The sequence below is a fragment of the Pimephales promelas genome, chromosome 4 (genome assembly GCF_988280905.1).
Source record: "Pimephales promelas chromosome 4, fPimPro1.hap1.1, whole genome shotgun sequence".
Classification (NCBI taxonomy): Eukaryota; Metazoa; Chordata; class Actinopteri; order Cypriniformes; family Leuciscidae; genus Pimephales; species Pimephales promelas.
Window position 1 is genome coordinate 18,794,433 of NC_142772.1, and position 23,929 is coordinate 18,818,361.

Sequence of the window (23,929 nt, forward strand, 5' to 3'; positions counted from 1 at the left end):
CACTAAACCCACTAAAATAATTATGGAACCTAAAAAATGCATACTAAACAAAGTTGAGAGTATCTGCCTTTGACAAACTTTATGAATAGTGATACCCTTACAAAAAAAAAAAAAAAGTATACTCCAAGTTAATTTTAGGTAACACTTTATTTTACGACCCGCAAACAACTGTTTAAGTACACTGAAATTACGGTGTACATTTCTGTAATTATAGTGTACTTCCGTGTAGGTATAAGGTAACAATATGTTAAGCTTTGGGTAATAAAGGGGTAACAAGCACCACTTTAATTTACAGCCCGCAGGAGTTACACTTACCCTGTAACTACGCAGAACAAGGGGGTAACAAAGCTACTTACTATGTAGCAATACGAAACAACACTATTTGCACTTTAATTGCAGAGAAAGGTAGGCCTACTGTTATATAAAAAAAAAAATCGTTTTAATTACGCAGTATATTTGCCCTGACATTTAAGTGTTATTGCAATTCAATGGTATAAGGTAAGTACTAACTACCACATGGTACGGTCTAAATTAAAATCATAGCACAAACAAATTATTTTTACTTAACATTAAGTAATCTAGTAAGAAAAGCCAATACATTTAATTTTTATCATAATATATATATATATATATATATATATATATATATATATATATATATAACCCACAGATCTCAAAATTACCCTGTAACATTGCACAAGAACATATTTTTTCCAGAAATGTGATACATTTTATAAACAACAGACGTACAATTTTTGCCTGGAATATATTAACAGAATAGGTACCTGTTATTTTTTTAACTAATTAAATAATTTGCTTGTATACCTGATTGTTACCCCTTTATTACCCCAAACTTAACATATTGTTCCCTATACTTACACGGAAGTACACTATAATTACAGAAACGTACACCGTAATTTCAGTGTACTTACAAAGTTATTTGCAGGGTGTATATCTGTTTTTTACCTTTTTATTACCCCAAACTTAACATATTGTTCCCTTGTACTTACACGGAAGTACATTATAATTACAGAAACGTACACCGTAATTTCAGTGTACTTACAAAGTTATTTGCAGGGTGTATATCTGTTTTTTACCTTTTTATTACCCCAAACTTAACATATTGTTCCCTTGTACTTACACGGAAGTACATTATAATTACAGAAACGTACACTGTAATTTCAGTGTACTTACACAGTTGTTTGCGGGTCGTAAAATACAGTGTTACCTAATTTTACTAAAGTAATGTTCAAGTATACTTAATGTAGTATACTAATATCAATGTACCAGAAGTACACTTATAACTTTAAGTGTAACAGTAAAATTTGAGTGCAGCAACAAGTGAACTAACATGGTTTACCAGTTTAACAGTACTTGTAGCTATTGTTTTTAGTTTATGAAAGCACACTTTGAAGTAAAATCCTAGTTTAGAACAGTTTATACTGCAAGTACACTTTTAAGTTTTCTTTAAGTGAACTTAACATTATATTTATTTATTGCACTTTAAAGATATCCTATTTAGTTATTCATTTTATACTTGTAATTTACCTTTACGTGTACTTTAAGTAGATTTGAAGTATATTCCTGAACACTACCAGTGGACTAAACATAAATGCTCAATCTCAAAATAAGAAACATATCAATATTTGCCAAAAAAAGACAGTATGTAAAACTATGTGAATAAGCTACTCAATCAAAAGAAGCAACACAAGCCAAGTATACTTTGAATACTTAATTACACGACTCGATCTAAAAATGCAAGATGGCTATTGGCCAAATAGTCAAGTATAGGCCAAGTTAAGTGTAATTTTAAGTATACTTCTGAGAAGTACATCAAAAGTAGACTCAAAGTTTTCTTGTTTTTAGTTCAAAAGAAGTATACTAAAGCACACTTGACTTAACAATTATTTTCTTCAAATTAAACTTCAAATCATTATTTTGACTTTGCAAGGCCAAATTCAGCAGCAGTGCTATACAAAAATGTGGCCACAGCGAGATGGACAAGTGAAAGCAATGATGTTGCACTTTTTAGCATGTGATCCTCATTCCAGGACAGTGACTGGTCAAGAAAGTGGACTCTTCTGTAAGTATCTGAGGTTTGCAATCTCTTTGGTGTCTTGGAGAATCACGTTACAGAGTAACTTAGAGAATGTCGGGCGTGAGGAGCGCTCGGCACACTGCACCCTTTGTGCTCCTCTCGCAGGTGCAACAGCTGAGAGAAGAACAGCTGTGACTGACCAGCCACAAAGTTCATAGCAAGACTCTCCCTAGTGCTCAAAATAACAAAATAAGGACTTTCCTTACTGTTGTGGACTGTGTGAAGTCTTATTTAGAAAGTCGTTAAAGCCACATCAAAAGAGCCACAGGATACAGAATGGTAAGGTTAAATCGTCCCGTGGTGTTGCAAGAACACAATTATAGTTCATCTTGCTGCCATTTAATGTGCTAAATTTCAAAAACACTGTTTAAATTAGAGAAACGTCACTAAGTCACATCTGTTTCCTATTGATTTAGAGTGAACAAGTCTTTTTGCCAGTTACGCTGAATTAAATGGATGCTGATGCAGATCATCTGATGCTTGGAGGAGTTTTTGACTAAAATGTTTCAGCAGCATATAAATGAATAGATTTCAAAGATATAAAAGACATATTTTCACCACATGAAATGTGACCAGTACAAAGTAAGAACTTGTTCTTGGGTTCCCTTTATTCATTTAATAGGCCCTTGGTCTATCAGTACATCTGGTATGGGTCTACACAAGACTCACAGGTCTCTAACACAAACATCTTAAGCCTACACCTCACCAGAACCATTCACATTTTTTTTACCCTCAGAACCACATTCACGTCAAACACAGATTTGCAATGACGCATCCAGGTGCTTTCGCGAGGCCAATGTCAATAACCCAAAAGAGACAGCTGTTTCTATAGCCACTGCTGAGGATCGATTCACCCATGAGAAGCTCAATGTCTGAGACTCAACACATTGCCGTCCAGACTGACCAGAGAAAAATACGTTTCAAAGAATTCTCTGTACGCCCAGTGGCGCACCAGCCATTTTTTTAATGCGTGGAAACACTTTAACTCAGCATTGACTCTGTGATTCCATAGATTGTGAAGTTCACCACAAATAGCTTCACTTTTGTCCCACTGCTGTTGTTCCACAAACCCAAACATGTGTGACAGAAGCGTGCCATGTGATTGCAGGCCTCTCCCTGTCCTCACGCAGACAGCTGCTGTTCGGATGACAGTGCACATACATACCCCTCTGAGCCATTAAACTTTAAAGATCCTCCAGAGGAGGTTGTGAGCACGTGAGAGTTCCTTCTTCAACCTCTCGGCCGCTTCTCCAAAAGATCTGGTGGTTTAAAACAAACAGACAAGTTGTCGACAAGTGCTTTTATTTGGGTCACAATGGGAGCGTTTATCGCCAAGATGTTGCTGCCCACCATCAGCAGTTTGGTGTTCCTGCCTGCCGCCAGTGTGGCCGCCAAGAGGGGCTTCCACATGGAGGCCATGGTCTATTTCTTCACAATGTTCTTCATAGCGGTAAGAGAATGGGTGCTTTTATTGATGTGTATTGAAAAACAGCATTTTTTTATATTTATTTTAAACATGTGTGGAGAAACAAACAGTACTAAGAGATTGCAGTATCTTTACAGCTTGTGTATCTGTCATTAGTAATGATGTACTGTACTTGTGCTTAAAGGGATAGTTCACCCAAAAGTGAAATTTGTCATAATTTACTCACCCTCAAGTTGTCCCATATTAGTATGAATTTCTTTCTTCCACTGAAAACAGAAGATATTTCGAAGAATATGGGTAACCAAACAGTTTATGGGCCCCATTGTCAATCTGGCACATATTCCGACATTCTTCAAAATATATTATTTTGAGTTCAGCAGAAGAAATAAAGTCATACAGGTTTGGAACAACTTGAGGGCGATTAAATTATGACAGAACTTTAATTTTTGGGGTGAACAAACTCTTTAAGGGGCCCTCCACGCAGAACACGGTCTTACAAAAAAATGGCAGAAAAGAATGTGCTTTTAACATAGACACACTGTCTTAATGTGGTGCTTGTGCGTGATGCGACACAATGGTGAATCTAATTTTGCATAGAAAAACAACATTACAAATGCAAAAAACGTACATAGAAATGACAGGTATGATATTTTCATCTCAATTAAAGCTAATTTTAGGTATATTATTTATTTTACCTTGACATGTCATCTGAACAAGATGAAGAAAAAGTTGTGAGAAGTGGTGCACTGGTCGAAGATGGATTCCATCGTATTGGAATGTAATGACACTTTCTTTGTGACATGGCCCTGAATTCTCAATCCATTACAAAAACAACCAATAATGTAAAGTTTACAAAACTCAAGCTACTTGTCGGCCTAATCTGAACCACAACTGATAGTACAACTAGACGAGGCATATCTGACTACGGCCATAAAAATAGGGCTTGTTAATAAACTTTTTTCCAGACAAGAACACGGAAAGTTTCATCTAATCTATTCTAGAGCCTTTTAAATTTACATTTATGTTCTCAGCAGATACCTCTCTATCAAGGTGACTTAGCAGTCATGTGTTTTCTCCATCTGTTCTCAGATTTACCATGCGTGTGATGGTCCGGGCTTGTCCATTCTCTGTTTCATGAAGTACGAGATTCTGGAGTACTTCAGCGTGTACGGCACAGCTATCTCCATGTGGGTCACACTACTAGGTGAGCAAATAATCCATATCCTAATGATGAGCAAATCTCAATGATGTTCTGCAAAGGTATAAATCTTTTTATAATAAAATACACGTGCACTCCCACGGGTCAAACAGTCAAACAAAGCGATTTAAAATATTATTTTTCGTGAGAAGTGTGACAAGTGTTTATATCTGGCATTCCGGTGTGTCACGTAAAAAATATGTGTCCATTTGCTCTTATCCAGCACTGGGAGATTTCGATGAACCCAAGCGCTCTTCGCTCACCATGTTTGGTGTGTTGACCGCGGCTGTGAGGATCTACCAGGACCGCTGGGGCTACGGCATCTACTCCGGGCCCATTGGAACAGCTGTCTTTATGATAACAGTCAAATGGGTGAGTTTGAGACACATCAGATGCAGTGCTTTTAAGGCTATACGTTTACATTAATCTATATGCATTTGATAATGGCATTTTCGTTACAAAACGCTCTCCATCCAAACTAGCATTTTCAAGCGTTTTCCAAACATTGAATCTTCGGAAAACACTTAAAATGTAATAAAAGCTCACTAAGATGATACAGAGAGGCCAGACATTATACAGTTCTCATGCTGTCTTCTGGCTCGATTATTTTATTAGCAAAATATCCCATCAATTACTGATGTGTCCAGGTCACACCTTCCATTCAATGTATGGTTTAAAACACCTTAAAGGATTAGTTCACTTTTGAAAAAACTTTTGCTGATAATTTACTCACCCCCATGTCATCCAAGATGTCCATGTCTTTCTTTCCTCAGTCGAAAAGAAATTTAGGTTTTTGATGAAAACATTCCAGGATTTTTCTCCATATAATGAACTTACATGGGAACCAGACGGTCCAAGGTCGAAAAGACAGTTAATAACAGTTTCAGATGCAGCTTCAAATGTCTTTAAACGACACCAGACGATGAATAAGGGTCTTATCATGCGAAACGATCGGTTATTTCAAAACTTATTCCAAAAATGTAACTTTTCTAAGGACAAATGCTAGCCTTGCTCTATTCTGTGAGGTGCGTTTGCAACGTCACGTATTACGTAATTACGTTCAAAAGGTCACGGGCGACGTTTTACCAAAAGACAGCAATTGCGAGTAAGTTTTCTGTCATCATTGCAGAAGTGTAATACGAAGATTGTACAAAGAACAAACATCTATCTTTAGCAGCATGTGCAAGTGAATAGAACATAGCTGGCACATGCCGGTATAACATAGATATCTATAGACCAAATGTAGCCCCGCCCCCTTTCAGCGCTGCGCTCGTTGTGTTCTGTCCTCGGGTTTTGATTGTGCGGATTTGTGAATGATGCGCTCATTTTAAAAATCTCAAACATTAAAAATCTCAAAAACTCAAACATTAAACATTCAAACCGCTTCAAACATTACACTCATAACTTTCGTTAACTCTACTTCAACAGCTAATAGAGTGCCGAAGTTACGACGTCACTCTGTAGGCCAAAACGCGGAAGTGAGTTAGCATTTTAGCACTCACTCCTGGTTCCCTCGCTCTAAAGTTTATGGGATTTTTGAATGGTTTTTTAAACTTTATTGTGTCTGCTTGTGTCTGTTTTTACTTTATATACTGTAGGCTTCAAAATGTATAAATTTTGGATTAACTATTTTGGACAAAACGTGTAAAGGTCACAACACTTTTGTTGAACACAGATCTTATTTTTTGTAATTTTCCAAAAGTCTATGGGGAAAATGCATTGCTTTTCGATCTAGGGAACCCATGCGCCGCTAGCTTCCGAGTTGTCCTACAAAGTGTTGTCATCACTTCGGCACTCTATTACTTTTCGACAAAGATGTCATCGAAATACACAGAGCTACCACATAAATGAAAGTTCAAAGCCAAAATTCTAAAGATGGATGCAAGGTTGTTTCTCTTTTGCATAAGGTCTATAGGTGCAATATGCGTCACATGACTAAACCAACGCTATCTCAAGACCAATTCGTACGAATTCGTACAAGTGAGTAAAAGGTGACTAATTTGTCTAAACCCCCAGACTGATCTCATGAAGTAGCGTGTGTATGCCACGCCAATTCGTATTTCCATTTTTTGCGTGCTATCAAGACGCATAATCGCCTTTCAGCGTGTTTATGAACGCCGTTGACTTAACGTTTTATAAATATATGACTTACCTCAACCCCGTCCCTAAACCTAACCGTCACTGGGGTTAATGGCATTTATGACCGTTCCCTTACCATCCTAGGTAAAAAAAAGATATGACTTACCTCAACCCCATCCCTAAACTTAGATTTGAGATTTGACTGCGTGTACAGACACGCGGAATGACGCGGACGTTAATGGCGTAGACATACACGCATACACGCGGATACACGCGGATAGCTCAAAATGCGTAGAGATAACACGCCACCTGACTCGAAAGTGAAAGTTTACGCAAAAGTCATGATGTCATGTTGAAACCCCAGTGATGGGTAGGTTTAGGGGCAGGGTCAGAGGTAGGTTTAGCAAATTAGCCACCTCGTAAAATTCATACGAATTGGCGTGAGATTGGGTTGGACTAAACATGTGTCATCGGTTTCGAATTCTTCTGATTTCACAGTCCACACTACAATGCAAAAACAGTGAATTCAAATGTATTTACTTTGGAGAGTGTTTCAAAAAGAGGGGAAAAAATGCCATCACGATGTGGATGGGAGCCCCAAACATAGAGAAACATATTTGTTTTCAAATGCATCAGATTAATCTAGTCATAAGAGCGGAGCTCAAATAAGCTTGATGAGGAATTGTATTTTGCTCATATTGACAACATGGAAACTCAAGATTTTATTATCAACCGCAGATGCTTTCTCAAGGTTTTACAATATTGTTTTTTCATTGTTCCAGTTACAGAAAATGAAGGAAAAGAAAGGCCTTTATCCAGACAAAAGTGTTTACACTGAACAAGTGGGGCCAGGGTTCTGCTTCGGTGCTCTTGCTTTGATGCTTCGCTTCTATTTTGAGGTAAAAATATGATGCAGCTCTTTAAACAGCTACTGCAACTGGAGGAACACATTACACAATTTGTTAGAAAAGCATGTTTGCGTAACTGCGGTAATGACTTGCTCATTTACTTCTGCAGGAGTGGGAATATGCTTATGTCCACAGTTTCTACCACGTGTCACTGGCTGTGTCCTTCATTCTGCTGCTGCCCAAAAAGAACCGCTACGCAGGGACGGGACGCAATGCAGCCAAACTTAACTGCTACACCCTCTGCTGCTGTGTATGATGCATCTTTTTATCAGAGCGAAGCTGTAGAGGTGCTTTCCTTATACTGAAAGCCTCTTTAAGATGACAAACAGTCTCATTGTGAGCATTTAAAGGGATTGTTCACTCAAAAATAAGAATTCTGTCATCATTATTTCTCCCTCACATTGTTCCAAATCTGAATCTGCATAGAGCCAATGTGAACTCGATCCTTCGAGAAACATACCATGTAAGTCGTCATTCACCAAAAGTCAAAAAGAGTTCACGAGAGCTCATTAGAGAAATAACAATCTCCAATATAAGACAAACAGTCAGATCTTTTCAATGCACAAAACTTGTCTGTGTTCTCAATGATTCATTATGGGAAGGGGAAATTATCAGCATATAAAGACTTAAAGGAACACTCCGACTTTTTGGGACTTTTGCCTATTCACCTTATCCCCCAGAGTTGGATAAGTCCATACATACCTTTTTCATCTCCTGTGCGTGCTATAAGTCTATTTGACACACCCACCGTTAGCCTAGCTTAGCACAAAGACTGGATGTAAATGGTTGCAGCTAGCATACTAATCCAACTAAGTGACAAAATAACGCAAACGTTTTCCTATTTACAAGCTGTGATTTGTATAGTCACAGAGTGTACAAATAACAAAGTCACATGAGACACAGACATCTTTTAACCATATAAATACTGGGAACTATATTCTCAGAAGGCGAAGCACTGCTACTTGGGCGGAGTGATAACCGCAGTACCTGAGACACACCGTGGTGAGGAGCAGAGAGTTCGTTCAGAGTTTGGGTAACAGAGTCATCAATTTATACATAGTAAAAGCGTAGTTTACAATCATGGGTTTTCGCTGTATTGTAAAGAGCTGCGACAATAAACAGGGAAGACCAGGTAACAACATCACAGAATTCCAACTAAAAACGCTGACCGGATGAAGAAATGTATAAACTATGCTTTTTAATCTAGTAATTGCTGATTACTCCAACTCTGAACGAACTCTCTGCTCCTCGTCACAGTGCGTCTCAGGTGATGCGGTTATCACCCCGGCCAAGTAGCAGTGCTTTGCCTTTAGAAAATATAGTTCCCAGTATTTATATGGTTAAAAGATGTCTGTGTCTCATGTGACCTTGTTTTTGTACACTCTGTGACTATACAAACCACAACATGTAAATAGGAAAATGTTTGCGATATTTTGTCACTTAGTTGGATCAGTATAGCTGCAACCATTTACATCCAGTCTTTGTGCTAGGCTAGGCTAGCGGTGGGTGCGTCAAACAGACTTATAGCACGCACGGAGATGAAAAAGGTATGTATGGACTTATCCAACTCTGGGGGATAAGGTAAATAGGCAAAAGTCCCAAAAAGTCGGAGTGTTCCTTTAATAGTAAGTACATGTACTTACTTACTATAGTAAGTAACTAACCCTAAACCTAACAGTAACTCTATAGTAAGTACATTAATTAATATTGCTCTTATTCGAGTTACTACGTCACCCTAAACAATTTTACACATGTATCTGACTGTGTCCTGCAGTACAACATACCATCCTGCTACAATTACACCTTCTGCTACGAGTTACGCCCCCTGCAACAAAACAGCCAATTAGGGAATGTCATCAGAGCCCCTCCCCCGAGACCTGATGATGTCATCATTAGTACCGATCTTCTTCTACTACAATTTTCTGTTTTTTAGCTTCACTATCTCCACCTATAATGATTGTATCACTATAGATCACAGATGGCAGAATGAATCATGTTTGCTTTTAAAGAATTTAAATTATAAAACTTTACAGTAATTTTTAATTGTATTGAAGGGGTACAATAAGGGTTGGGTTTTGTTGCTACAGGCATGTTTTTGATTCTATAATTTGTTGGCATTGTTTTTTAATACATTTTTTTGTTTAATGCATTAAATTTAAAAGCAATATAATTTAGCCTAACAAACAATTCCTAAAGCACAAAATAAATGTACTTGAAAAGATAATTTCAGCCATTGGCATTCTCACTTTTTTCTTTCTAGGGCGTCATCTAACTGACGCTTTTGACCATGTGTCTAAATCTGACGTACATGGCAACCTTTAGCGTCAGTTAGATGACGCGGGTAGGTTTAGGTCTGGGGTAGGGTTAGGCTTAGACCAGGCGCGTCTCATATTGACGCTAAAGGGTGCCATGTGCGTCGGATGTTGACGCATCAGTTAGATGACGCCTTGGGATGAGAACGGGCTACATTTGAAGGGACGTTTGTGCTGCGGAACGTCAACGTAGAGACTCTTCTCTAAAATTCTGTCCGTTCGTCACAAAAAAGGTTTTCATATCACTTCAGACGACTTGGAATATAGTGTTTGTTTTATAGACCACTTTTATGATACTTCTATGGTCCTTTTGAGTCCTGTTTATGCTTAAAAGCCTTAGTCCTCGTTCATTGCAATTTGCGCAACTGTACCATGTCCATTCTTTCTTCACAGAAGAAAGTAAGTCTTAGAGGTTTGGAACAACATGAGGGAGATTAAATGATGACAGAATTGTAATATTTGGATGAACTATACCTTGAATTTCCCAGAGATTGTCCCTCATGTTAATCACACTCCTTTTCTCAATGGCAGACATCACAACCTCAGATGAAGGAAAAAGCAAGGACTATCTGGACTACTCCTCAAAAACCCTGGATGCGGACATGTGGTCCTGGCCTGCCGTTAGACAAATCCCTGTCACGCACCATGTAATGCAAGAAACTGTGTCTGTTAACAGCACCCTGAAAGTGAGGAAAGTTATACGACCTCCCAGCAGGCCAAGCATGCCTTGGACAACTTATTCGTAGGGATAGCATGATGCCCTGATAGTCAAAATCACTAAAAAGGTACTGAAATGTATGTTTAAAGACTCATTGCAAGATAAAGACTGTGACAGTGAAGACTTTCCCCATGACAAGGAGAGTTCATCCGAAAAGTAAAGACCAAGACCAAAACTGGATTTGACTTCTCAAATACAGCTGGAAAGTTTATGAGTCACAAAAACAGCAGACACATTATCTATCCAAAATGAATAAACTTTCTTTCAAAGGTTCCTCAGTAGGGACCACTTGTCTATGTCCATTTAAGAGACTGTAAAAGAGGCCATTAAATTCTTTATATTCATCAACCTGCCAGACAGGTCAGACATCATCTGGGTACAACTAAACTCTAAACTTAACCAGTAAAAAGAAGCAAACAACCGGTTTGATATATATTGCAGCGGGAGGAGGGAGATACATTCTTTGAATAAATCAGGAGGTTTGTAGAAATTGTTTCCATGTAAATATATTTATTCATTCGATTCATTTCATTTTATGTATCCATTATTATTTTTAATTTTTGAATAAAATTGAGTTTTTTTGATGATTTATTGCAGTATTTATTTTGAATATGTCTGTTTGTGTACATTCAAGGAAAATGAACTGTTAAATTACAACGTTGAGGAAAGAAAAATCTTGTGGCTTTCTTAAAACTTCATTGAATTTCAGACTTCAGTCCATTTAAGTCAGTCCATCTGCACGCTCCTAACACTCTCCAAAAATTACAAACACACGGGGCATGTTTTAGACAAAACAGTCTCCCAGCAAACGTGAATGAAATTTTGGTCTGCAAAGACTTCGTTGACTGGAGGCCAGGCCACCAGCTCCTGTGCCCAGAGAAAGGTGTTTTTGTCTGGGGGGGAAGCTGGCAACTCGTGACTCTCCTGGCTGTCTGTCCTAATCTGCCAAAAAGAGTAACCTTACACTTTTATTACACTAGTGTGAAGCACTTATGGGCTTCTTTATGACCACTGTCTGTTTAAAACCACTTTGTTCGTGGTCTCGGCACCCCCACACACACACACTGTCTGAGGAAACTCCACCAAGCCCCACCACCGCAAGGTTCATTCGAAAGCAAACGTATCTAGATTGCTGGTTGGCAGCATGAAATTCACAGTCTGCCACAGCCCTCTTCCACTTTTTTGTTTTTGAGGTAATGGATTTAAACCAAGAAGATCAACTATTATCTATTCCTTCTATCTCAGACATCTTTTTTTATGTTTACTGTTTAGCTTAATGTGCTTCTTAAAAACGTATAAACTTACTGTACTTAGTTCTGCTTAGTAGAACCTAATGAAAAGCTTAAAGGGTTAGTTCACCCAAAAATGAAAATTAAGTCATTAATTACTCACCCCCATGCTGTACCAACCCCGTAAGACCTTCGTTCGTCTTCGGGAACACAAATGACGATATTTTTGTTTAAATTTGAGAGGTGGATCACTACTACATAGGATGCCTATAAGGGATCGAAACTTGACGGCCCAGAAAGTCAATGAAGAAAATGTTTAAATATTCGGTAACACTTAACAATACGGATGCACTAATATAATATTTCATGCTTAACTAATGCACGGATAATCATGAGTTAATGTATAACTAATGAAGAACTAAACCATTAATGAATGATTACTGCATTAGCAACTAATAAAGAGTCTATATGATTAATAGATTAAGTAATACATGAATTGCTATTAATTCAATGTGTCATTGTGTATTAATTCCTTAATAACATATTTTATGAACTAATAGTGTAAATTAATGTGTTAATTACCACACTTAGTCAAAGCTATGCAATTAGCAAATGATTTACTAAGGTATAATTATGTTATGACTTTACTTGTTGGGGCACATCATTATTAACTAGTCATTTAGTAATTGTAGTAATTTGCACATGAATTTGCAGTAACAATGAAGTAATTAATCATGTATTAATGCATATTAGTGTACCTGTCATATTATCTGGAAGTTGAAATACAAGGCTTTGGATCATTCTGGTAATTAAATGACACTATTAGTTAAAAAAATGAGTTATTATAAAATTAATCCACAATTTCATATTTAATTAATAACAATTCATGTATTAACTAATACATTAACCTTACAGACTCTTAATTAGTTCCTAATGTGGTAATCATTAATGAATAGCTTAAATAATCATTACACATTAATTCAGTATGATTTGTGCATTAGTTAAGCATGAATTAATGCTTATTAGTGCACCCGTATTGTAAAGTGTTACCAAATATTCCATGTGACAACAGTGGCTCCAGTATAAGTTTATCAAGCAACGAGAATACTTTTTGTGCGAAAAAACAAACAAGAATAACAACTTTATTTGACCATTCCTTTTCTTCCTTGTAGGCATGAGACGAGAGTTCAAGAGATTTCCATGATGCATGCGCGAGAACTGAAAAGTAGTTGAAGGAGATCGCAATTCTTGCACATGCGTCGTGGAAATCTCTTGAACTCTCGTCACAGGCTTACAAGGAAGAAAAGGAATAGACGAATAAAGTCGTCATTTTGATCATGGTGTCAACTCAAAGTAAATCTTCTCCGTTTTAAGCATATCATTGCTGTGTAAATGTACCCTAAACCCTCTGTTCAGTTCAGCTCTTTGTCTGGTGTCTTCATGTTACTTCTGTGTTGTTCTCGTGTACCGGAGTGTTTTGTTTTATTTAGCTTAATTCAATAAGACTGCTGCAAATATATTCTCGACATGCTTCTATGTGGATCCAACCCGTCAAACACGTGTTCCACACATATACAGTAGAAATGTGCATAGTCTACACAGTATGCAGTACATAATGCCTAAGGAAGAAATATTAGTAAATGCTATTCCAAACACACCCATAGTGATGTACTGTAATCCTATTCACATCCTGACCCAGCCATGAAGGATAGATCTTAAACTTCTATCATTTTGACAATTTTAAATCTGCAGTAGGGGTTGAACCATGGAAATTTGTATTAAAAATAAATGAATAATGTGATAAGTGATAAGTTACTTCATATTATCTACAAAGATAAACTGCAAGTCTAAAGATTATAAATCACCACAGAGCAATGAAACAATGAGATAGCCTTTTCACAGCATACCGAAGACTGGACTAAAAGGGTCATTACAGAAATTAAAGTTTTCGTTTCATGTAGGTTATGTTTTCTTTTTGCTCAAGGACAATAAATGTCAGAAAATTATGTCTGATTGTTCCATTATTACCATGCCAAACAATCTCGGGTTGTCTTCTCTAGAGGCTGAAAACATGTGTTGCACTATTAGCAAGGGAGTGTAAGTGTCTGTGATAAAAGTCTGGGATCAGCTGCCAGTGGTGTTTTTATACTGTTCTTTCTCTCTCTCTCTAGCTTTCTTCTCTCACTCACTTTCTCAGCTGTTTCCCCAGCTGCTGAGGACCTCTGAGCAGCAACAGCTGCTCCGAACAAAACAACTCCCATTGAATTATAGCAAAGAATGAACTAAATCAAATATAATTCCAAAATAATCTCTAATCTTAAAGGAAAGATCATATATGATTCATATGGTTCCGACCTGTATGCGTTTCTGTCTTTGTGGAACAAAAAAGAAGACATTAAAGAAAATTGTCCATATAGAGAAAGACATGGGGTCCAATGATGTTTGGACTCTAATGTTCTCCAAAACATCTTTGTTTGTTTCTCCACAGAAGAAATAAAGTCCTACAAGTTAGGATTGACATGATGGTGAGAAAATGAGAACCATGGGATCGTGTTTGAGTGAAGCATCGCGTTAAGTTTTTACTTCAGTAAACCCAAATTATTATGGGAGTAACAGATTACCCAGTCACCAGAAGATTCATTCCAAATAGTCTTCAACAATTGAGCCCAAAGCCCCCAAATTTCCTCCACACATATGCCTGTTGCCGAGCGCTAGACTCCTCACGTACAGGGTGGATAGGGGCCAGACGGGGCCCGTCATAGTCCAGGGCCTGCCTCTGCTGCAGGGCTCTTTTCACAGCTTGATTCAACTGACACCATAAACAGAAGAGATTAATGTCACAAGTTAACAGATTTAGCCTTTCTGAGAAAACACACATTTAACTGAGAATGATATAATACTAATGAAAGAAATAATTTTAAGAATCACAACCATTTTCTAATTGTGCTAAGATTATAAAAAAAGGTTTCTGTGATACTAAATTAGCATATTGGCCTCCACAGGTACAGACTAAATTATAAGACTATATACTGTATATTAATTGTTCAAATTAGTCATTTTAAATTGTAATGGTAATGTCTGTATAGTGACGTTGATAATGTGCCACTGGATCACTGTATTGGTCAGCATTTCCAATGCTACCAACAAGTAAATGGTAAATGGACTGCATTTATATAGCGTTTTCACAGACCCAATGGCTAACAGAGCATTTTACGTTTTGCCTCACATTCACCCATTCAAACACTCATTCATACACCGACGGCAGTGTCAGCCATACAAGGCGCCATCCAGCTCATCGGGAGCAGCTGGGGTCTTGCTGATGTACACCTCAACACTTGGCCAGGTGGAACCGGGGATCGACCCACCAACCTTCCGGTTTGTAGACAACCTACATGAACCACTGAGCCACTGCCGCATTTATTACAGCCACACTATGCAGGATTTCCGTTTTTGTCAAACTGTGGCCCCTAGAGTCGCTGTGGAGTACTTGTACTGTCAAATAGCACTCACGCAGAGATGTCTCTGCACTCACAGCCTGATCCCCTCCCCCTGTATACCGGTACCTGTTCAGTATGATGTAAGCTGGAACGAGTGGAAATAAGGTGTGTCCCCTTTAAAGGGTTAGTTCACCCAAAAATGAAAAATAAGTCATTAATTACTCACCCCCATGCTGTACCAACCCCGTAAGACCTTCGTTCATCTTCGGAACACAAATAAAGATATTTTTGATTGAATCTGAGGGCTGTATCACTCTTCCATAGACAGCCTGAGGGACTGCCTCTTGACGGCCCAGAAAGTCAGTAAAAGAAAAGGTTTAAATATTCCATGTGCCTACAGTGGCTCAACTATAACTTTATCAAGCGACGAGACTACTTTTTGTGCGAAAAAAAAAACGTAAATAACGACTTTATTCGACTTTCCATTACTTCCTTATGGGCGCATGCGCGAGAACTGAGACGAGACCGTTCTTCTTCGACTACTTTTTGTTACCGGCTGCTCACCGCTTAGGAGTTTTACCGCCCCCTACCGTATAAGATGACGTACTGATATAGCCGGAGGCGCAAAACGTTCTGTTTACAAGCAGTACGTCATCTTATACGGTAGGGGGCGGTAAAACTCCTAAGCGGTGAGCAGCCGGTAACAAAAAGTAGTCGAAGAAGAACGGTCTCGTCTCAGTTCTCGCGCATGCGCCCATAAGGAAGTAATGGAAAGTCGAATAAAGTCGTTATTTACGTTTTTTTTTTCGCACAAAAAGTAGTCTCGTCGCTTGATAAAGTTATAGTTGAGCCACTGTAGGCACATGGAATATTTAAACCTTTTCTTTTAATGACTTTCTGGGCCGTCAAGAGGCAGTCCCTCAGGCTGTCTATGGAAGAGTGATACAGCCCTCAGATTCAATCAAAAATATCTTTATTTGTGTTCCGAAGATGAACGAAGGTCTTACGGGGTTGGTACAGCATGGGGGTGAGTAATTAATGACTTAATTTTCATTTTTGGGTGAACTAACCCTTTAAGAGCTGCGCCCCGTTGAACTGTCGGCAGTCTGTATTGTATGTGCCTCAAACAACACATGTATACAGCGCCGGGTTATTTCTGTTTGATGCTCATTTTAGCAGATCTTTCTTGATGTAAAGTGTTTTGTTACATCGCGAGACCTGATATCACGCGACACTTCCTGATGCCGGCGGCCCGCCAGCTCAAATTTGCAAGTGTGTTTTTTGCACTCAAAGGGGGGGACGCCCAACCCGAAAACAGTCATATAACCATTGCAATAACTCCGAAGCTATTCAGATAAAAAGAAAAACTGCATAGTGCTGGTTTAATGTGACTAAATGCACTGTAAAAAAATATTGATGGTTTAACTTAAAAAAGTAAGTAACCTGGTTGCCTTAAAATTTTAAGTTCATTGAACTGGAAAAAGTGAGTTAATACAATGAAGGAGATTAATTTAACCATCAGAAACTCAAAATTATATGTTATCTGAACTAAATAAATTATTTAAGTTGATTGACAAAAGAAAAAAAGGTTGTTATTACTACACTGTACAAAAATATTGTTGGTTTAACTTAAAAAAGTAAATAACCTGGGTTGCCTTAAATTTTAAGTTGATTGAACTGGAAAAAGTGAATTTATACAATGAAGTACATTAATTTAACCATCAGAAACTCAAAATAATAAGTTATCTCAACTAAATAAATTATTATAAAGTTGATTTGACAAAAGAAAATATGTTGTGATAAAAAATCTTGAAAATGTTTTTTACACTGTGTAATCACATTTCTGCCACAGGTGTACCTGTTTTCTCTTGACTAGTTTGCAGTGCACCTCTGGAGTGACATATGGATCATCCTCAGCTTGTAGCTTCTGTGAGGAAGTTTGTGATTGGCTGTCGTCTTTGGCAAGGGCCATCCTGCCAATTCTAGCAGAAATTCTAGCATTAAACCTACATTCACACAAATGACCATAAAATCTGAGGATATAAGAACCCAGGGATTATAAGATATAAGATCCTTGGTGCATTACTATAATCAAACTAAACCTCAGCAAGCTCAGTATGCATGCCTACAAACCTTGACACCTTGGATCCTGCCATTTTAAATGCTTGAATCTTTTCCACCAGCAGGGTTTTGACTGACTGTGCAGTAGCACAGGACATAATATCAGTCAAGGAGCATCCTAGGAGCAGACTCAACAGCAAAGGCACCACCTAAACAGAGATTTAGGAATAAAAAAATCAATTTAAAGATTTTCTTTTTAAATCTAAGGTTTTTTGCACACTTGCTATTTTTCAAGTTATTAAAAAAAATTCAAAAAATTAAGATAAAATATATCACACAAAATATTTATTCGGTATCAAAAAAAAAAAAAAAAAACGGCCAATAACTTTATTTTTAAAGTCACCATGAGATCAAAATGGACAATTCTATTAGGATTTAATACAATGACAAATAAAGCTGAAATAATTCATTTTGGAAACAACACGTTGTAGCCACTTTTATATTTTAGGAAGGGAGTCCTTCAGGAAGGGGATTATAGGTCCTTGACATCATCAACACTTTAGAAAACTTTTTGCCAATATTTGATTGCCCTGCTGAAAAATCCAGCATAAAGTATGCTTTGCATGCATGTGATGCTGGTTTGCTGGTCACCAGTGCTGGTGGACCAGCCAAAGGAGCTGAGTTTTGCTCGAGAACATTACGGCTATTATGTTCCACCAGCACTATACCAGCTGAATTGTTGCTGGTTTATGCTGTATTTTTAAGCAGGGGACACCCACCATAGTTTGGGAATGTGACAAAGAGACGAGAGACTTGCCTGGTCATTGGTGGGCTCTAAGATAAGAACACTGATGGCATCCTTCTTGGCCTCTTCCATTTTGGCCACTTTGTAATAAGCTTTGGCCCGATTTTCATAGTAATGAACTTCACCAGGGTTGTACCGTATTGCAACAGAAAACTTGTCTGCTGCTTCCTGGTACTTCCTGGAACAAATCACATTTCTAAAATGAGCTCAAAAGGCATAAAATAAAGAAATATGTTTTTAATTTCACATTTAATACTATAGTTTAATCCTACTTGTCGTCATAGCTGTGCAGACCCATTGTGTTGTGAATAACAGCAAGTCGTAGCCAGATAACCATGTTGTCAGGGTCCATCTCCTCTGCTTGCTGATAGTCAGCCAGAGCAAAGCTCCACTCACAAAGCTTAAAAAAACAATCTGGGGAGGGAAAGGAGACAGATTTTCTCTAGATAATTCAAATTCTATAACTTTAAGCAAAGTGAAACAAGCAAAACATTCAAGAATTTTCATTTCAATAACCTCCCCTCTGAATACTTTTCTGAGATTTTTCTAAGACACTCTCAGCCCAACACCCGTTACCTAACCATGGGTCCACACACCTCCTCTGTTGATGAACAGCTCACTTGCATTTCTCAGTTTCTCTATGGCCTTGTTCAGCAGCTTAATGGCTTCACTTTGCAGACCCCGGGAGAAGCACTGAATTGCAAAATCATTATATGTGAGCGCCAGTTGTGTCTGAGCGTCTTCCTCTAAATCCTTGGAGTCGTCTTGCGTGCGTTCCTGAGGAGGTTCTTCTTCAACCCCACAGAATTCAGCAGCAAGAACTAAATCCTCAACGGCAGCAGTGAAGTCTCTCAGGCGTCGATAAAGTATCCCCCTTTGAGCAGGCAGAATAAAAGTTCATTTTAAAACCATTGACATTATATGTCTACATTATATGTCTACTTTACTATTTGATTTGATTTGATTAAAAGCATTTACAAAGCATCTAGTAACAAGATGGGTCTAATGCTTATCACAGCTGACTGGTTAGATCTTAAAGATTACATTTTAAGAAGCTATAGCTTAAAGAGCTAAAATAATAATAATAAAATTCATAATAAAATTTGTGTGATTTGATTCCTTTACAATTCTTGCAAAATATGGAGAATCGTAATAACACATGATCAGTGTCTCTAAATGTTTTACTGTTAATGTATGTATTTTGCAAAGAAACGCAAAATCAAAAAAGTTATAATAATTGTAAAAGAAAATGTATTTAAAAACTGAGTTTAGTACATATGTATATATAGTTAATGAGTGCAGAAGGTACTTAACTTTTTTGTTAGATTTCGGAAGTTTTACCTTTTACTGTGAAGATCTAAACATATTTAGATATATCGAAATCGTCTTCCATTGTGTTTTCCTGTATATCTAAATATTTTTAGATCTTCACAGTGAAGGGTAACACATCTGAAATCTCTGTGTAAACAATGAGTGACGTACACGCCCGTGCCTTCAGATCACTTGGACGTGGCTGTGGTTACAAGAGGTAAAAACGATATAAATACTGTTTCTTTTTCTCACACAAACAGCTCGTTTCATGTCTTATGCCATCAATGACAAGAACGGTTTGACCTAAAAATATCAAAATTGAAAATACTGTGGAAACAAAGACACCTACATCTCGGACGCCCTTGAGGTAAGCTAAAACATAACCTCATTAAAGTAAATACCACTGGTTTAAATGTGGCATAAATATAATTTGTATTTTATGCCATTATCACAAATAGCCAATTCTTAAGCAAGCTGCAAATGTGCAGCTCTTCTAAGCCTTACCTAAAGAGGTAGTAATGTGCCTTATGGGGGTTATACTTCAGAGCGCTGTTTATTTTCCTCAGTGCATCTGAAAGCTCTCCCTTCAATGCCTTATCAACCGCTGCCTGATGGGCATTCTCCGCTGCTTCCTTTAGCCTCTTCAGCAGTGCATGTGCAACCGGACAGCAGGGTTTCAGCCTGAGTGCTGACCTCAAGTCATGATAGCACAAAGTCATCTGAGGAGACAGCCCTCTTATCTGTTAATTACAGTCACTTGAAGGGAAATGTTTTTCCGTGGGAATGATGAATGATGGTCTGACCTGATTGAGCTGGTGGTGAAGACGAGCTCTCAGAATGAAGAGGTCAGCTGACTGGCTGTCCGTCTCTAGCCAGTTACTGACCAACCGAAGACAGTCAGAGTAACGGCCCAGAGCAGTCAGACAAGCCAAGCTATGAATATATATATATATATACAAAAAGGCAAACATAACAAAAAGTTATGATCTCATGGTATCCACGATGGCCCAAAACAGCGTTCGGACACTTTTGAAGACTTGCGTCACAATTAAAAATGAGTTGCATTGCATTAGATCCAAAATATCATATCAATCAGCTAGAAAACTAAATAAATAACTGCACTTTTCTATGGCGTGTAAGTAGTATGGCGTATAACCCTTTCATACTGTTGAGAGTAATTTTGACACTGTTTAGACTTTAACCTGACTTTTCAGCCTTTTTCAGCTTTAGAAAATGACATGCTAAATAAAATTGTTAAATGTTACAAGTGGAAATTAGTAATAGGTTGGTCAATTGTTTGGTGTCCAAATACCTTCTGTCTTCATCTAGGCCTAAAAAAATGTATAATAAATGAAAAGAAATTTCTTTTTGCAAAATATTTTTCATGAAACTATTCTATTTGAGGGCTTCTGAACTATATTTCCATATACTTTGATATAAGAAAATGCAAAGACATTTATATATTTTTAAATGTGACTTCAATTTACAAATACATTTCGTTTAACCTTTTAATAAATAATATATCAGTAATGTTTAATTATGTTACCCTATAAAATAATCAAACATTACTGATATAATTATGCATATGCACATACACATGATGGAAATTTAAAGAAATACTAACTGAATAACTGAATCTTAGGTGATAGAACGGTGAAGAAAGAGCTTGTAGCGCCACCTGGTGGTATTTTATGCTATTGTTTGTTAGCATGGGGTTATTTTAGCTAGTTCAGATGCATGCAGATTTCTGCCCCGTCCAAATACCCACACTTGCAGTCTTTTCACTTGACCACTTGACTACTTACATGACAAAGCCTATTTCCTATATTTGGCCCAAGTGTGCAATACAAGTAGGCATGAAGACTGCAAGTATGTATATAAATTACAAAAGTTTTTTTTAATTTATTTTCAATACTTTTCATGTTGAAAATATACTTCTAAATGTCTGTTCAGTAGTCACTATGTAACTAACAGAAGAAACAATTTCAAAATTGTTCTAATTAAGAGATTCAAGTTGTATCGATGTACAAAATCCTCATGCCTCACTCATCTTAGCACCAATAAAGTGTGCAACACTTTGTTTTATTGCCAAAGTATATGTAATATCGGTAACACTTTACAATAATGTTCATTAGCATTAGTTAATGTATTAATAAAATTAAATGTATTAATACATTAACTAATTACTGTTTTTGTTAATCTTTGTTAATGTTAGTTATAAAAATACAGCTGTTCATTGTTTGTTCATGTTACTTTAGTTCACAGTGCATTAACTAATACAAACTTTGATTTTAATAAAGTATTAGTATATGTAGATGAAATTAATATTAACTAATATTTACAAATGCTAAGTATTGTTCATTCTTAGTGTTATCTAAGTTTGTTAACTAATGTTGAATAATTAACCTTATTGTAAAATGTTACCGAAATATCTCATTAATTTTTACTTAATTTTTTATTTAACTTACAGTGGAATGTTTTCCACGACATCTCGCGATTGCATGTGAATTCCCAAGCATAATGCATGATGGCATACGCTTAGCCTCGAATAATGCACCGAAGCGGTTTTCGAGATAATGAGGGTTTAGTGTGCATCAAGGGCACTGAGCTTTGCCATTTTGAAGACATGGGACAGTCAAAAGTGGGTATCAGGGCATTCAAGTCTCTTTGAAAGGCACTTCAAAAATCTACTCTGACCTTCTCATGTGATAGGGCCGGAAGCTGGGTTTAAGTTCTGCAGCTTTCGTGAAAGAATCCAGAGCCTCCAGAAACTTTCCCAAATCAAAAAGACACTGGCCCTGCAATGACAGTTAAAACATACACACATAAGTGGGCATTAAACATGTTTGTGGCAAAGAACTGTTGTGATGGTGGCTTTAAATTTCTGCACATTTTTTTCATGGAAAATGCATTGATAACATTGAAAATGTCAATGAAGTAATCAAAACTGAATGGATAGGCCTACATTTCAAAACACAAACAGAAAAAGTGATCCATAGATTGTAATATTCAGCTCCTAATCTGATTTCTATTATATGTGAATAAATGAATTCTTGTACCTGTAGGTAGTATATGAAGGCAAGTCGTTGAGGGTAGGCCTCAGTTTGTGGTTGGAGACTGCAGGCGTGTTTGTAATCTAGTGCTGCTGACTGGAAGTCACACAGTTGAAGATATGCTTCAGCTCGCTGGACATAAAACTCAGTCTGCAGTTATTAAGAAAATAAAATGTGATAAATGTTCAGGGCCAAATAATTATGACGTACTGTATACAAGCCATAATACAGTCTGCCTGGCCACTACCTGCTGTGGCTGGAGCAGGATGGCCTTTGAGAAACAGGACACAGCCTTGTCAAACTGAGACTGTGATATGGCGCCAACACCAGCTTCATAACTAGAAATGTATTGTAGGCATATGTAAGTATGGTTCTCAGTAAGATTATGTGGTTTTGTTTATAAACATGTTTACTTACTGTTTATCAGCCTTTTCTTTTATTATGAGCTCCCCAAATATATGTTTCTTTTTCATTTCTGGGGTCTGAAAAAAAAGTCACAATATTACTGTTTTTACTATCAAATAAAAGCAGCCTTGGTGAGCATAAGAGACATTACCCAGACAGCAATATAGTGTCGGCCCAAATCCGGCCAGTACCAGAAGATGTGGGCCGGATATTGCTGTCTGGGTAACCTTAATTTAATTATTCCAAACTTTTGACCCTCAGTGTGTGTGTGTTTATTTGCATACCATAGATTCCCTGATATTTTTCTTGGATGAATCAGACATGATCAAGAATGATTCTTCCTTCTGAAAAAACAAACAAACAAAAAAAAAACATAAACATGAGTTTGTACAAGTACAAGTATGTAACTTAACTTACTCTCAGACACAGCAAAATAATGTTGTACACACATTAAAAAGTACAAACCTCAGCACAGTCAGCAGGTATATTGACAACACGTAAACGACTAAAATGACTTGACTGAATAAAAATCCTCCAGGAACCTCACGTATGTTTCCCACGTATGTTTGTAACCAAAGAAAATCGACAAACAATGCAGGGCCTCTCACCAAAAGCACTTACTAAAAACATTAAGTAACTATGGGAACAGTTGAATGGCATAAGAAGAGAGAGACAGCCGCATGTAGAATTTCTTTTTTCTAAGCAATATCTTTAAAAAAGAAAAAGAAAAAGGCATTTCATGTAAAGTGACAAATAAATAGATAAAATAAACAAACAATATGAATATAGTCAACATGTACTTTGTGTATAATTACATTTTGGACAGTCTGTTGTAAGGACAAGCACGGCAGAAGAAAAGTTGGGACTCTTATTTTGAAATCAATGGCCG

General features: G+C 37.3%; 3 protein-coding genes across 4 annotated transcripts in view; 1 reads left to right on the top strand and 2 right to left on the bottom strand.

The window, feature by feature from the left end:
• Positions 1-17,378, bottom strand: part of adamtsl2 (ADAMTS like 2) — a 53,281-nt gene extending 35,903 nt beyond the window's left edge. Inside the window, exon 1 of the mRNA XM_089130066.1 lies at positions 17,264-17,378. The gene's annotated coding sequence lies outside the window, so the exon portion shown is untranslated. The remainder of the gene's footprint in view (positions 1-17,263) is intronic.
• Positions 1,193-23,867, bottom strand: ttc16 (tetratricopeptide repeat domain 16). 2 transcript variants are annotated; one of them, XM_089130069.1, is made up of 14 exons: positions 23,506-23,867; positions 23,325-23,384; positions 23,053-23,117; positions 22,883-22,973; positions 22,642-22,785; positions 22,280-22,380; positions 20,386-20,515; positions 20,087-20,301; positions 18,868-19,145; positions 18,544-18,685; positions 18,284-18,449; positions 17,539-17,675; positions 17,264-17,387; positions 1,193-3,357 (listed from the first exon to the last, which is right to left on the bottom strand). In XM_089130069.1, the coding sequence occupies exons 2-14, from the start codon at positions 23,361-23,363 to the stop codon at positions 3,283-3,285; spliced, it is 1,707 nt and encodes a 568-aa protein (XP_088986195.1). In that variant the 5' UTR covers positions 23,364-23,384; positions 23,506-23,867; the 3' UTR covers positions 1,193-3,282. The 2 variants fall into 2 exon arrangements, with proteins under 2 accessions (XP_088986195.1, XP_088986194.1); XM_089130068.1 differs by lacking the exon at positions 1,193-3,357 and adding an exon at positions 13,956-14,777.
• On the top strand, positions 3,372-10,774 carry mymk (myomaker, myoblast fusion factor). Its single transcript, XM_039661848.2, has 6 exons — positions 3,372-3,548; positions 4,614-4,728; positions 4,946-5,094; positions 7,584-7,700; positions 7,819-7,959; positions 10,553-10,774. The coding sequence occupies exons 1-6, from the start codon at positions 3,414-3,416 to the stop codon at positions 10,670-10,672; spliced, it is 777 nt and encodes a 258-aa protein (XP_039517782.2). The 5' UTR covers positions 3,372-3,413; the 3' UTR covers positions 10,673-10,774.
• Positions 23,868-23,929: the final 62 nt, after the last annotated feature.

What these genes read in the sequence shown, in the direction of transcription:
- ttc16 (XM_089130068.1), bottom strand. Translation starts at nt 23,363, where the DNA reads ATGTCTGATTCATCCAAGAAAAATATCAGGGAATCTATG. An exon ending in CGGCCCTATCACATGAGAAG is followed by an intron (nt 20,516 to 22,279) that starts GTCAGAGTAGAT and finishes ATATATTCATAG; the next exon opens with CTTGGCTTGTCTGACTGCTC. An exon ending in TAGAGCCCACCAATGACCAG is followed by an intron (nt 17,676 to 18,283) that starts GCAAGTCTCTCG and finishes ATCTCTGTTTAG; the next exon opens with GTGGTGCCTTTGCTGTTGAG.
- mymk (XM_039661848.2), top strand. Translation starts at nt 3,414, where the DNA reads ATGGGAGCGTTTATCGCCAAGATGTTGCTGCCCACCATCAGCAGTTTG. An exon ending in CATGTGGGTCACACTACTAG is followed by an intron (nt 4,729 to 4,945) that starts GTGAGCAAATAA and finishes GCTCTTATCCAG; the next exon opens with CACTGGGAGATTTCGATGAA. An exon ending in TGCTTCGCTTCTATTTTGAG is followed by an intron (nt 7,701 to 7,818) that starts GTAAAAATATGA and finishes TTACTTCTGCAG; the next exon opens with GAGTGGGAATATGCTTATGT.